Source organism: Phocoena sinus, chromosome 6 (assembly GCF_008692025.1).
Source record: "Phocoena sinus isolate mPhoSin1 chromosome 6, mPhoSin1.pri, whole genome shotgun sequence".
NCBI lineage: Eukaryota > Metazoa > Chordata > Mammalia > Artiodactyla > Phocoenidae > Phocoena > Phocoena sinus.
Window position 1 is genome coordinate 102959943 of NC_045768.1, and position 12507 is coordinate 102972449.

The 12507-nt window shown below is 42.0% G+C and overlaps 1 protein-coding gene across 1 annotated transcript in view; it reads left to right on the forward strand.

Annotated features, from left to right (window-relative positions):
• The window catches only part of DOCK5 (dedicator of cytokinesis 5), a 220937-nt gene that overhangs the window by 82040 nt on the left and 126390 nt on the right, over window positions 1–12507 (forward strand). Inside the window, 1 exon segment of the mRNA XM_032635523.1 lies at window positions 10320–10360. Within this exon segment, the coding sequence (XP_032491414.1) occupies window positions 10320–10360 (41 nt within the window).

Genomic DNA, 12507 nt, shown 5'->3' on the forward strand with positions numbered 1-12507 from the left:
ACGGCTGCCAGGATTACTTTGCTTTAGAAAAGAAAGAAAAAGCCATATCTAGAAAATTGAAAGGGAATGGGCAAACCAGAGTCCGTAGGTTGATGAGACTGGAGGAAATTCTTTCTTCCCTCTCACTTAGCTTCAGGGGCGTCTGTGAGGTCACAGAGAGATTTCCCAGTTTTGTGGGGGACGTTTGGGTATGTCACCCCTCCGTTCTGTCGGCTGTGACTTTGATCCACTCCTCCCACTGGTCCACTGTCTGGACCAGGTGTCTCCGTTTGTCTGAGGAGGTGTGTGCTGGTTCAAAGGAGAAGTCTTACCATCACCATCCATGGTAGGCAACCAGAGCAAACCTCCGCCTGTTAGCTATGGAGTTAGATTTTATGAGGTGAGGAAATGGGGGAGGAAAAAGGAATGTTTTGGTGGAAGGATGTTTGAGACATCAAAGCCTTAATTACTTGAAATTAATAGTTGAAGAAACGGAGTCCCGCAGAGCTAGTGAGCGCAGAAGCAGGATGGAGACCCAGGCCTTTTGATTTCAAGGAGTCTTCCTTATAAGGAGCACTGCCTCTTCTTTTCTGGCCTCCTGGGCAGGTGCTCGGGCCCTGGGCATAGGATTCCCGGGAGAGAGGTGAATGAAGGGTGTCTCAGACCTTGCAGTCAGATCTCACTCCAGAGGAGCAGATTTTAGTGGACCTTCCATCAGTCTATTCCATCCATGGCCACTAGCTCTAGGAGTTCTCTCTCTCATTAATATATTCATCAGAAGTTTATTGAGTGTCTGCTGTGTGCCAGGTACCGCAAAGACAGGTCTCTTCCTTGTTCATTCAAGAAATAAAAGATGGAAGCCACATCTCTTTCTTTTCTGCTGACTTGCCGTGCTTGTGCATGTGGGGTTTATATTGAGAGGATTCTGTGGCCAAGCTTCCTTCCTCTGAGAGGCAGTGCCTTGAGCAAGTATCCCATTTGCCCCATCCCCCCAGCAGGGGAGCTGGGGAGGCAGCGAACTATGAACTGGGCAGTAGGAGACCTGTGCTCTGACCCCCAGCTTAGCTAGTAAGTCACCGCTTGACTTTGGACAACCTGTTCAGTTCCTTGCCTGTGTTTCCTTTTTTTTGAGGTGAGGGTGTTAAGTTTCCGTGAACTCTGAGTTCTTTGGAGCTCAGACTTCCAGCAGTTACTGGATGTGCCTGTCTCAAAGGCACAAAATTGATCAGATCATTAACCCAGATGACTGATTTGTCTCACAAAAAATTACAAAAGAATAGAATCGTCTTTTACTGTCTTTGCATCCCTCCACTTTCTGCCTTTGAACTTAGTTTCAAAAGCCTCACTGAGATGGTGCTTGCATTCAGAAAGTGGACATCCTGAACCCCCAGGGCTCTGTGCTGCCTTCAGATAAAGAGGCAGCAACCAAGCCGGCTGTCCCGGGAGGGGTTTGCACCCAGTGTGGCTACTTCTCAGCTTCCCTAGAGGGAGGGACCTCAGCCATCTCTCCGGGGGACACTTACTGGGGATGGGAGGGCAGGCTGTGGCCATGGAAACCTGACAGGCTTACCTGGCCCACGAGGGATGGAACTTTGACCTTGACCTAATTAACTGTGCTTCACCCAGGGAACTACCAGGCCAGTGACACTTAAAAACAACAACAGGATTTAGCCCCTGCTTCTCCTCTGTGGACCCTCCCCTGACGCACACACAGTGAGGGTACATAGAAACAACGGCTCCCTATCTGTTTCTTGCCTTTAATTCCCGGGAGGTCAAAAATTATTTATTTATGATCACACAGCAGTGTGAATGTGTTTAATGCCAATGAACTGTATCCTTAAAAATGGTGAAAATGTTAAATTTTATGTATAATTTACCACAATAAAAAAAATAATTTATTGATGGAGGGGGCGGAGAGGAAACAGATTTATCCTGGAACTGCAAAATGAGGAGAGATTTTGCAAAATGCTCCATGCCTTACACATCTAAATGGTGCTTTTATGGTTCAGAAAGATCTTCAGAGTCCCGGTCAGTAATTGCCTTCAGCATATTCATACCCCTCCCTTTGTGTGCCAGTCTCCAAGCATTACCATTAAAGGGCCTTTTGTAGCCACATAGCACAGGGAGATCAGCTTGGTGCTTTGTGTTCACCTAGAGGGGTGGGATAGAGGGGGGGTGGGAGGGAGGACGTAAGAGGGAGGACGTACAGGGATGTATGTGTATGTATAGCTGATTCACTTTGTTATACAGCAGAAACTAACACACCATTGGAAAGCAATTATACTCCAATAAAGATGTTAAAAAAAAAAAAGGGGCCTTTTGTATTTCGTTATTTGTTTACGATCTGTTTCCTTCCTGCTTGAAGACAGTGTCTGGCAGCTGGGGTTGAATAAGTGTTTTTATGTATAATAAATGAGTGACCACATTAGCTATGTGAGTCTTCAGCTCCAGTTGCTTGTCCGCAGAGAGGATTTTCTAACCACATACACTGAAGTAACCCCACTTCCACTTGTCACTCTTCTTTTTTTTTTTACTCGAAGTATAGGTGATTTACAGTGCTGTTAGTTTCAGGTGTACAGCAAAGTGATTCATTTAAACATACATATACTTACGTATGTATTTATTCTTTCTTCAGATTCCTTTCCCTTATAGGTTATTATAAAATATTGAGTATAGAGTTCCCTGGGATATATAATAGGCCCTTGTTGGTTATCTATTTTATATATAGTAGTATGTAATGTTAATCCCAAACTCCTAATTTATCCCTCCCTCCAACCTTTCGCCTCTGGTGACCATAAGTTTGTTTTCTAAGTCTGTGAGTCTGTTTCTGTTTTTGTAAATAAGTTCATTTGCATCATTGTTTTAGATTCTGCATGCATATGGTATTTGTCTTTCTCTGTCTAACTTACCTCACTTAGTACGATAATATCTAGGTCCATCCGTGTTGCTGCAAATGGCATTATTTCGTTCTTTTTTATGGCTGAGCAATATTCCATTGTATATAAATACGACATCTTCTTTATCCATTCTTCTGTCAATGGACATTTAGGCACATCTTGGCTATTGTAAATAGTGCTGCAGTGAACAGTGGGGTGCATTGTCACTCCTTCCTTCGTAACTTTTAGCCCGTTATGAAATGACTTTATTCATAGCTTTGTGTGTTCACATGTATATGTTTTTCTCTTCCTGTTTATAAAACAAGACCAGGAAGGATGGAGATGTTGTAGGTCTTGCTCTTCTAAGCATCTGTTTGTTGAATGAATAAATGAATCTCCAATGTGTGTTGAACTTTTGGAAATAGCAGGACCCGTTCAGAATCAGTTTTGGCGCACAAAGTGAGTAAGATTAATGCTGTCATTGGAGAGGCACGGAACAAAGTAAAAGCAGTGGAGAAACTGGAGTAAAAGCTCTGATTTTTCACATGTGACTCAAACTGGTTTCCAGGTGGTTTCCAACAAAAATGTTCAGTAGTATTTGAGCAGTGCCTTTATGGTTGAATTCTGTGTCACTTTGAGTTGGATACTTTGTCATGTTCATTTGCTAGTGTACATTTGTCATGGTTTTTAGAAATGGCAGTAAAATGTATATACAGTGAAATGCACTCATCTTAGGTATACAATTCAAGGAGTTTTAACAAATGAATGTACCACATGTGCCTAATACCCCAGTCAAGATATAGAATGTTTCCTGTGCTCCAGAAAGTTCCCTGTCACCTTCTTCCATATAATTCCCACTCCCAAAAAACAACTACTGTTCTAATTTAGATCACCACGGATTGATTAGTTTGCCTCCTCTTCAACTTTATATAAATGGGAATTATGCGTGTCTGTTGTATTTGGTTTCTTTTATTCAACATGTTTTTTAGGTTCACCCATGATGTTGCTTATAACTGTAGTTCATTCCATTTTATCGCCAACTAATATTCCGTTATATGAATATCCACAGTTTGTCGATACTCTATTGATGTACATTTTGATGGGTTCCAGTTTTGGGCTATTCAGAATGCTTTGATGAGTATTCTCCTAAAGTATTCATACAGGTTTTCTTTGATCTTTAGGAAATACTTAGGAGTGTGGGGATATTTCTGGGTCATAGGTCATGTGTATCTTTAATCTAAAAAGAAACTTCCAGTAACGTAAGAGAGTTCCAATTAGCCATATCCAGTCAGTCTTTTTTAAATTTAGCTCTTCCGGTGGGTGTATAGTGGTATCTCATGTCTTTTTTTTTTTTTTTTTGCGGTACGCGGGCCTCTCACTCTTGTGGCCTCACCCGTTGCGGAGCACAGGCTCCGGACGCGCAGGCTCAGCGGCCATGGCTCACGGGCCCAGCCGCTCTGCGGCATGTGGGATCTTCCCGGACCGGGGCACGAACCCGTGTCCCCTGCATCGGCAGGCGGACTCTCAACCACTGCGCCACCAGGGAAGCCCTCATGTCTTTTTTTTTTAAAGTATCATTTGCATTAAGTAAAATTCACCCATTGAGTGTAGTTCAGCAGGTTTTTTGACAAATGCATGCAGTCATGAAACACCACCCCAATCCAGAGATAGGACAATTCTGTCGGCCCCCCCAGAATTCTCCCGTGTCCCTTTGTAGTCAAATCCACGCCACCCTCAACCTTGATCTATTTTCTTTCCCTATTTTGTGCCTTTGCCTAGTGCTGGCTTACCAAGAAGTGTATGCAGTGGGTTTTTTTTTTGTTTTTTTTTAATGCAGTGTATTTAAAAAAAATTTTGTCATTGTCATAAATGATATAGTTTTAAAAGTGAAGTCATTTCTACAAAGTTTATAATGAAAAACAACAGTCCTTTGCCAATTCCTCTTGGTTTCTGATTCCATTTTCAGCTCCTTCAGCCAATTTTGTGATATATGCCTTTTTCATTTCTAAATAACTATGCTTCTATTACTTGCTATTTCCATTTTTATTTTTATTTATTCACTACTCTTTATGGAAGGTAAGGATTTTGTTCTCTTATACTCCTCACCAAGCACACATATACCTATTTGTCCCTAATGGAGCTCTCCCAATATAGATATATCATAATTTTTTGTTTGTTTGTTTATTTATTTTTAAATTTTTTTGCGGTACGCGGGCCTCTCACTGTTGTGGCCTCTCCCGTTGCGGAGTGCAGGCTCAGCGGCCATGACTCACGAGCCCAGCTGCTCCGCGGGGTGTGAGATCCTCCCGGACCGGGGCACGAACCTGTGTCCCCTGCATCGGCAGGCGGACTCCCAACCCCTGCGCCACCAGGGAAGCCCTGTTGTTTTAAAGATAGTTATTATTTAGATTATTGTGCCTGTGGGGTATAAGCAAGCAGAACCTATCCACGTACCTTGATAACATTTCCTTTCTTGAATACTAGGTTTTTCTAGAGGTGTTTTTTCTTGGTTCTGTGTAGACCTACCTCGATTTCATAGCCAGACTTTCTGACAGAATCATTTTCCTCCCTCTCATATGTTCAGACAAATGAGATAATTTCACAGTTCCATTTTTTCCCCTGGATTTGTTCTTCATGGAATCCTCTGTCCTCTGGCTTCAATTTGGTCTGGATGCTCTCTGGGCCAGTTCCAGGGCTTCTTTCTGAGATCTCCATCAGCTGCATCAGGGTCAGAAAAATAGAAACTCAACAGGTATGTCAGCAGAGCTAGGGCTAATATGCATGTGTGTATAAATATAGATGAACACCTCTATGAATTTTGACCTCTCTACGCGTTTTAAAAGTCATGAGTGCATGGGGAGACCTTCAATTCCAACTCAGCCTCACAGGGTTCATTCTAGTATTTTCGCTTTCTGTACTCGTAACCCCCTTCTGTGACGGCAGCAAGCCTGGCTTCCACTACTTCTAATATGTTTGCGTGTTTGATCAATTCCCCTGCGTGTAGCCCCTCCCTCTCTTCATTACCACCTTCTCCCACGTGGACGTCTTCCTCACCTCTGATAACCCGTGGCAGTCCACCCCCGCCCCAAGTCCCGTGTGGATGGCCTTCTCCTCACCCCACTCAGGCTCTAACGCCCCATGTGAGCCCCACACGCCCACATGGATGCCCACTTTGTTCTGCTTGGGTTCTGACAACCCATGCCAGCCTGGTCCCGTGTGGATCCTCCCAGCCACACCTTTGCAGATGCCTAAATTGCCCCATCCCACCTAATAGCTCAGGGCTCCCTTGTTCAGGATGGGAAGCAGAAGACCAAATAGGTCTCCTGACTCTGTCTCCTATTCCCTAGTGTTTTTCTTTTTTCAGTCTTCTCCTACCAAAGAAGAATACCGTCCACTCACTTGCTTACACCCAAGACCTAAGTGCCCTTGAGTATTTGCCTTTCCTCCCCCAGTTAATGGCTAGTCCCAGCTAAACCATGAGCAACTCTTATCGATTCAAAATAGGTCCTCCCGTCTTTTTATCTCTCCCCATTTTCGTTGTACCTGCCAGTCTCCTCACTGGTGTCCTTTCTCCACTGTGTCTCACCTCGACAATCCATTCGTATAGAGCAGCCAGCATGATCTTTTAAAAGTGTGAGGCATGATGTCATTTAGAACTTTCCAGGGGATTCCCCTTGTGCTTAGGATAAAACCCCAGTTCCTCCATGGTCCATGATACCTATGTGTGTGGTGCATGGTAGCATCACCAGGGGGACTTTTTAGAAGCATGGGCCCCCCCCTGAGTCCAGTTAAATCAAGAGTATTGGGGATGTGGCCCAGGCATCGGTATTTTGAATCTAATAGGCAGTCAGGACCCAGGATCATGCCTCCCTCTGACCACCTTCTTGTTGCTGTCTCCTCTTTTGTGAGTGGTTCCACTTAGCTTCTCACAGTGGCCTTTCCTTGGTCACCTTATGTGACATCATGCCCCATGTTTACTAATCATTTTCTGCCATGTGCTCTCCTTGAGTGCTTCTTTCTAGCACTGTCATTCTCTGAGATCATCATATATCTCTATATATATGTATTTATTTTACATTAGAGTGTAATCTTCTTGGTAACTCTTGCTCTCCACTGCATCATGGTATCTAAACTAGTGCTTGATAAATATTTGTTGAATGGTTGCATGTAGAGGGGGCAGAGAGCCGAGTAAGGGACCTGTCCTATGGGAGCCAGGAAGTGGGCAGTGGCCAGAGATGCGTCTGGACAGGTGAGGTGAAATGGAGCAGGTGATGGAGTCTTGGCTGATGGAGATGATCTGAGAAACCAGATAAAGTAAGCGACTTTGACACTAGAATTAGGGACTCTCTGATATTTTTAAATTGGAGAGGACAGATTTTTATTCTGGAATGGGACAGTCCCAGGAAAACAGAAATGACTTTTCCTGAACCGAAGAGCAACCCTTAGCGTAGAATCACTTTTGATGTTCCACGTGGTTGCTGGAAGCTTACTTTTTGAGATGGTCATTTCACCTAATTATAAGTGAAACTAGTCCTCTGGACTCACCATCCCCCCACCATTTCCTTCATTTTCTCACTTAAGAAAGCATCTGAGAGTCTGACCGGTTCACACAACTCATTGATTATAGCCACTTGCTGATATGCATTCAGTAGCGTACCATATTTAGCTGTAATTATCTTGCTTTAAGTGTTGGGATTAATTGGAAAATCATGTTCTTGCTTGTATCACAGCCCTGGTTGGTAATGTGGAAATGAGCAAATCTACTCTTGGACTATTACTAATCCCTTGCATTTAAGCTATTGAGTTTATGGAGTCCTGACAGTCTATGATGAAAACTCCAGAAACAGACAATGTTCTGCTACTACCTAATGCCAAGGAACATGAACGTTCACTTCTGTAAAATTCAGCGTGGTAATTTTGAGCCTTTAGATAGGGGTTATGCACACACCACAATTCTAGAGAAGACTTAGGAGGTTAAAAAAACAACAACAAAGGTTTCAAAAAAGACAGGTTTCGGAAGTATAATTCTGTGATGGACAGCTGTGCAAAAACATTATTGACAAAAGTACAGATAAATTCCCCTCTGAAAGTGGACCCAGTCTGTGTTGTAACATCTTGGGTTTATAGGACATAGAGAGATGAAAACTGCTTGGAAGAGACTAAAGTCTTGTTTCTCAGCTTGCCTCCCCCTCCCCAGCCCAGGATGGAGTTGAAGCCATTCATTCACGCAAAAGTCATTTTACTATTTTTTAATAGGTTTATTTTATTTTATTTTTGTCTGTGTTGGGTCTCTGTTGCTGTGCGCAGGCTTTTCTAGTTGCGGTGCGCGGGCTTCTCATTGCTGCGGCTTCTCTTGTTGCGGAGCACGGGCTCTAGGTGCGCGGGCTTCATTAGTTGCGGCTAGTGGGCTCAGTAGTTGTGGCTCGCGAGCTCTTGAATGTAGGCTCAGTACCTGTGGCCTGCGGGCTTAGCTGTTCAGCGGCATGTAGGATCTTCCCGGACCAGGGCTCGAACCCGTGTCCCTTGCATTGGCAGGCGGATTCTTAACCACTGTGCCACCAGGGAAGTCCCGCAGAAGTCATTTTCACATGTTAGCAGAACCAAGCAAGTGCGTACAGATGGTTGAAGACTCTTGAGGCCTGGGAGAATTGTTTGGTGTGGGTATAACTGGATCTCGCGTGCATTTTGGCATCTTAAGTTGGGAGCACTGTTTTCCTGTTCAGATATCTTTTTGTCAACCATGGGCCTTGATGCAAACCTATAACCAGTTCACGGCATAATACCCCATTCTAACTGGTAAAAAAATAACAAAATCCTTAACCTGTGTGAATACTGACAGTTTAAAATTTGTGAAAATATTAATAAATCCATGCTCAAAGAAGGTAAATTCAACTCTCTGCTTTAACATATCCAAAACAGATTGCGTGTCCAATGTTGGATGATTTTCTATAGAACAAATTACAGGAGAGTTCTAGAATGCTGTTAACAGCTGCCTGAAATATTTTTTTAATTTATTTTTTTATAGAAGTGTAGTTGATTTACAATGTTGTGTTAGCTTCTGGTCTACAGCAAAGTGATTCAGTTATATATGTTCTTTTTTGTATTCTTTTCCATTATAGTTTATCACAGGATACCGGATATAGTTCCCTGTGCTATACAGTAGGATCTTGTTGTTTATCCATTCTATATATAGTAGTTTGCTAATCCCAAACTCCCAATCCATCACTTCCTCCTCCCCCTCCCCCTCGGCAACCACAGGTCTGTTCTCTATGTCTGTGAGTCTGTTTCTGTTTCGTAGATAGGTTTATTTGTGTCGTATTTTAGATTCCACATATAACTTAGTATGATCATCTTTAGGTCCATCCATGTTAATGCATTATGGCTGAGTAGTATTCCATTGTATATATGTACCACATTTTCTTTATCCATTCATTTGTTGGTGGACATTTAGGTCGTTTCCATGTCTTGGCTGTTGTAAGTGGTGCTGCTATGAACATGGGAGTGTGTGTATATTTTCCAGTTATATAATAGTTTTGTCCAGAAATATGCCTGGAGTTTTCATTACAGCCTGCGTCTGCTCACTGTGTGTGTATGGCTACTTTACACATCTGGACCACAGACAACAGGGTTTACGTAAGCAAGATGACCACACTGACGCCTCACGGGCATGGGGAATGAGGAAAATTATTACAGTGAATTACCTATAGTAGGTGTTCAATAAATATTTTGTATACAGTATCTGTTTATGGACAGATTAGATTAGTATACTCCCTTTACAAGATAGAGGGTGGGAAACACATCCATAGGAATATGTGTATTGATCGGAATTTTTAAAAGGAAGTTAAAGACTTTACTTAAAGCCTCGTTAAGCAAACACATAAAATCTTTTCATTGTAGGGGGTATTGTAGCATGGCCAAGAATTGTTTAAAATGTTGTTTCATTATTTATTTCAGTTTGTTTTTAGGTGTAAATATTTACACATATAAGGTTTGCTACTCCGATTTAAAATTGTTCCAGAATATTGGTTCTTAACCTGGGAACTTGGGGAGGAGGGAAGTGGGAGTAGGAGAGAAAGCGAATATATATAAATTATTTTAAAATATCTATTTTAATAGTATAATCTATCGTAATAGGATAAGGTGACTTTCAGAATGTATATAAATGGATGAAAGTTCATATTCATTTATACAAAAACATTCATTGAACGCTGGGAGGTATTAAAGTGTTGAGAGGTTGGGCTGCCTTCTGTCTTGTTTGTTTTTTTGTTGTTCTAACCTTTCTCCAAAGGAGTAGGGATGAGGCATGGTTCTAAGTGAATTTTCAATCCTTTAGTTATCAAGAGAATAAAGCTCTGAAGTAGATCTAGATTCCATCCCAGTATCCTAAGATGAGGACGTATATTGCTAATGTCTTTATATTGTCCCAGATAACAAAAGATTTTATGTTCTCTTCTACCCTGACAGGTTGGTACAGAGGATATACCCTCCAAAATAAATCTAAAAAGGTATGGCTTATCGTTTTAGTTTGAAATCTGTGTGCTAGTTTTGTGTGGTCATATCCGATTCCATTATCTGCTGTCTGTAGACCTAGTTTGCTTTCTCTTTGACGGCTAGTCTTTAGATTTGAAAGCAAATTCTCTGACCTTGGCCATATTTCCCACCAGCCAACTCAAGGATAAAGGCCGGAGGTGAATCTGACACCCCAGGTAGGGCCTCTGCGGACTTCTTGCTACTGGTTCCCTCAAGCTGAGCCGTAGGGTCACACAGGGACATTGCTCTGTTTTGTGGGGGGACCTGGGCTTCTCCCTTTATCCTTTAGTTCCAGTGCTGAAATCTCAGAACCAGAGGGTCTCCCCATTTCCACTTGACTCTTTCCTTTATTAAAAAATGGTTAAACCAGAATAGTAGTTTTCAAACTGAAATCAGTAGAGTGGGTTATGACCAACATTTTCTTAAAAACAACACTGAAAAATAGAAAGAGAATTGAATGCGACGGTAAGTAGTGTTTCAGGAAACTTTTGTGTTAGGTATATATTTTACAGTATTTTATGTATTTTTCATTATATTTTATGATAGTGGTGCTGGGTTGCTATCTCATCATGGGCAAAGAGTTTGAAAAATACTGACCCTCGTGGGTTCCTTTTGGCAGTGCCAAAACTGCTAATCATCAGGCTACAGAAAATCTGTGAGTTAGGTTAATCCCCCCTCAGTGTATTTTAGGTCAGGTCAGCACTTTTCCTTGTGACACCACACGTTGGGACAGCATAGCCTGTCAGCACTTCCTTTTGAAAAGAACAAAGTGGATGGGGTCGTACTATTTCACAGTTAGTTCACATGCAAAATAGTGAATTGGGAGGGGTGAGAGGAACGTTTCAGAATTTATCAACAGCCAAGTAAAAAAAAACAAAAACAAAAAAACCCCTCACACATCCACAGGTTTTACTCTTCAGATATGGCACAATACAGAAGTGATGCTCGCACACAGTTTCAAAAGAGCTACGGGCCCAGAAAAACACTTTCCCACAAGGTATAGGGCCATTTAAAACCAGGACTGTCCTGGACTTCCCTGGTGGTCCAATGGTTAAGGCTCTGTGCTTCCAGTGCAGCAGGCTCGGGTTCGATTTCTGGTCAGGGAACTAAGATCCCATGTGCTGCGTGGTACACCCCAAAATCCCCAAAAAACAGGACTGTCCCACTCAAGCTTTCTGTGTTGTTGACTCTCAGATAACACTCAGTATTTGCACGTGTGTGTACACACACAGTTTATTAACTGTGACAGGTTACTAATTACCAAAATAAAGGCGTATTTGCTTTTAATGCAGGTATCAACTCCCACAATTTTGATCCTTTTATCCCTCCCCAAATCCTGATGCTGAATTTTTCTACCCACAGTTAGATGCTTGTGTCCCATGTCTTCATTTTCAGCTTAATTATAATGAAAACAATGATAAATTATTTGATTAAATGAATAATCTCTTGCTGACTTTAGTTGCCCCAAGCTTTCATATAAGGACCTAAGATAGCAGACGTTCTGGCGTGAATGAGAGCATGATAGGACCAAAGCAGAAGACCTTTTCTTCTGGGATGCTTGTTAACTAGAGAACCTCGTTCACAGCCACCTCTGCTTCTTGGTTTGGGTTTAACCGTATAGTGTTTATTTTACTCATAATTATGGAGGTGGTAGTTATTTTTCAAAGCATGAATAGAGTGAACAATTTTGAAGTTCTACATTTCTTCAGGAGCAGCAATACTTATGTCGCTTAATTACCAATCCTTTAAAAAAAAAGTTAATTTTAAAACATAAACAAAAATCCACTCTCAGATAAGATCATCTGAACTTTAAGATCCAAGGGAATTTTTTAACTGGTGAATGTGAATTGTGTTGAAACAAGGCCCCAGACCACAGTTTGCCCTTTCAGAGAGTCTACAGTCTGTAAGAATCTTTTCGGAACATCTCTAAGGCATCCTGTGTTACATCAGAACCCATCTGTTGTCGGCTTTGGAAAGTGGGTGGATGGGGTTCGTCACTAAGATCTAAATGACAAGGTCTCGGTGTGTTTTAAAGTTTTTTGAAACCCTTTTAAACGTCCAATCTCACTCTTGGAAAGAATTATTTCAGTAAGAGCTTTTCTTAGTTCTTGATAGCTAAACT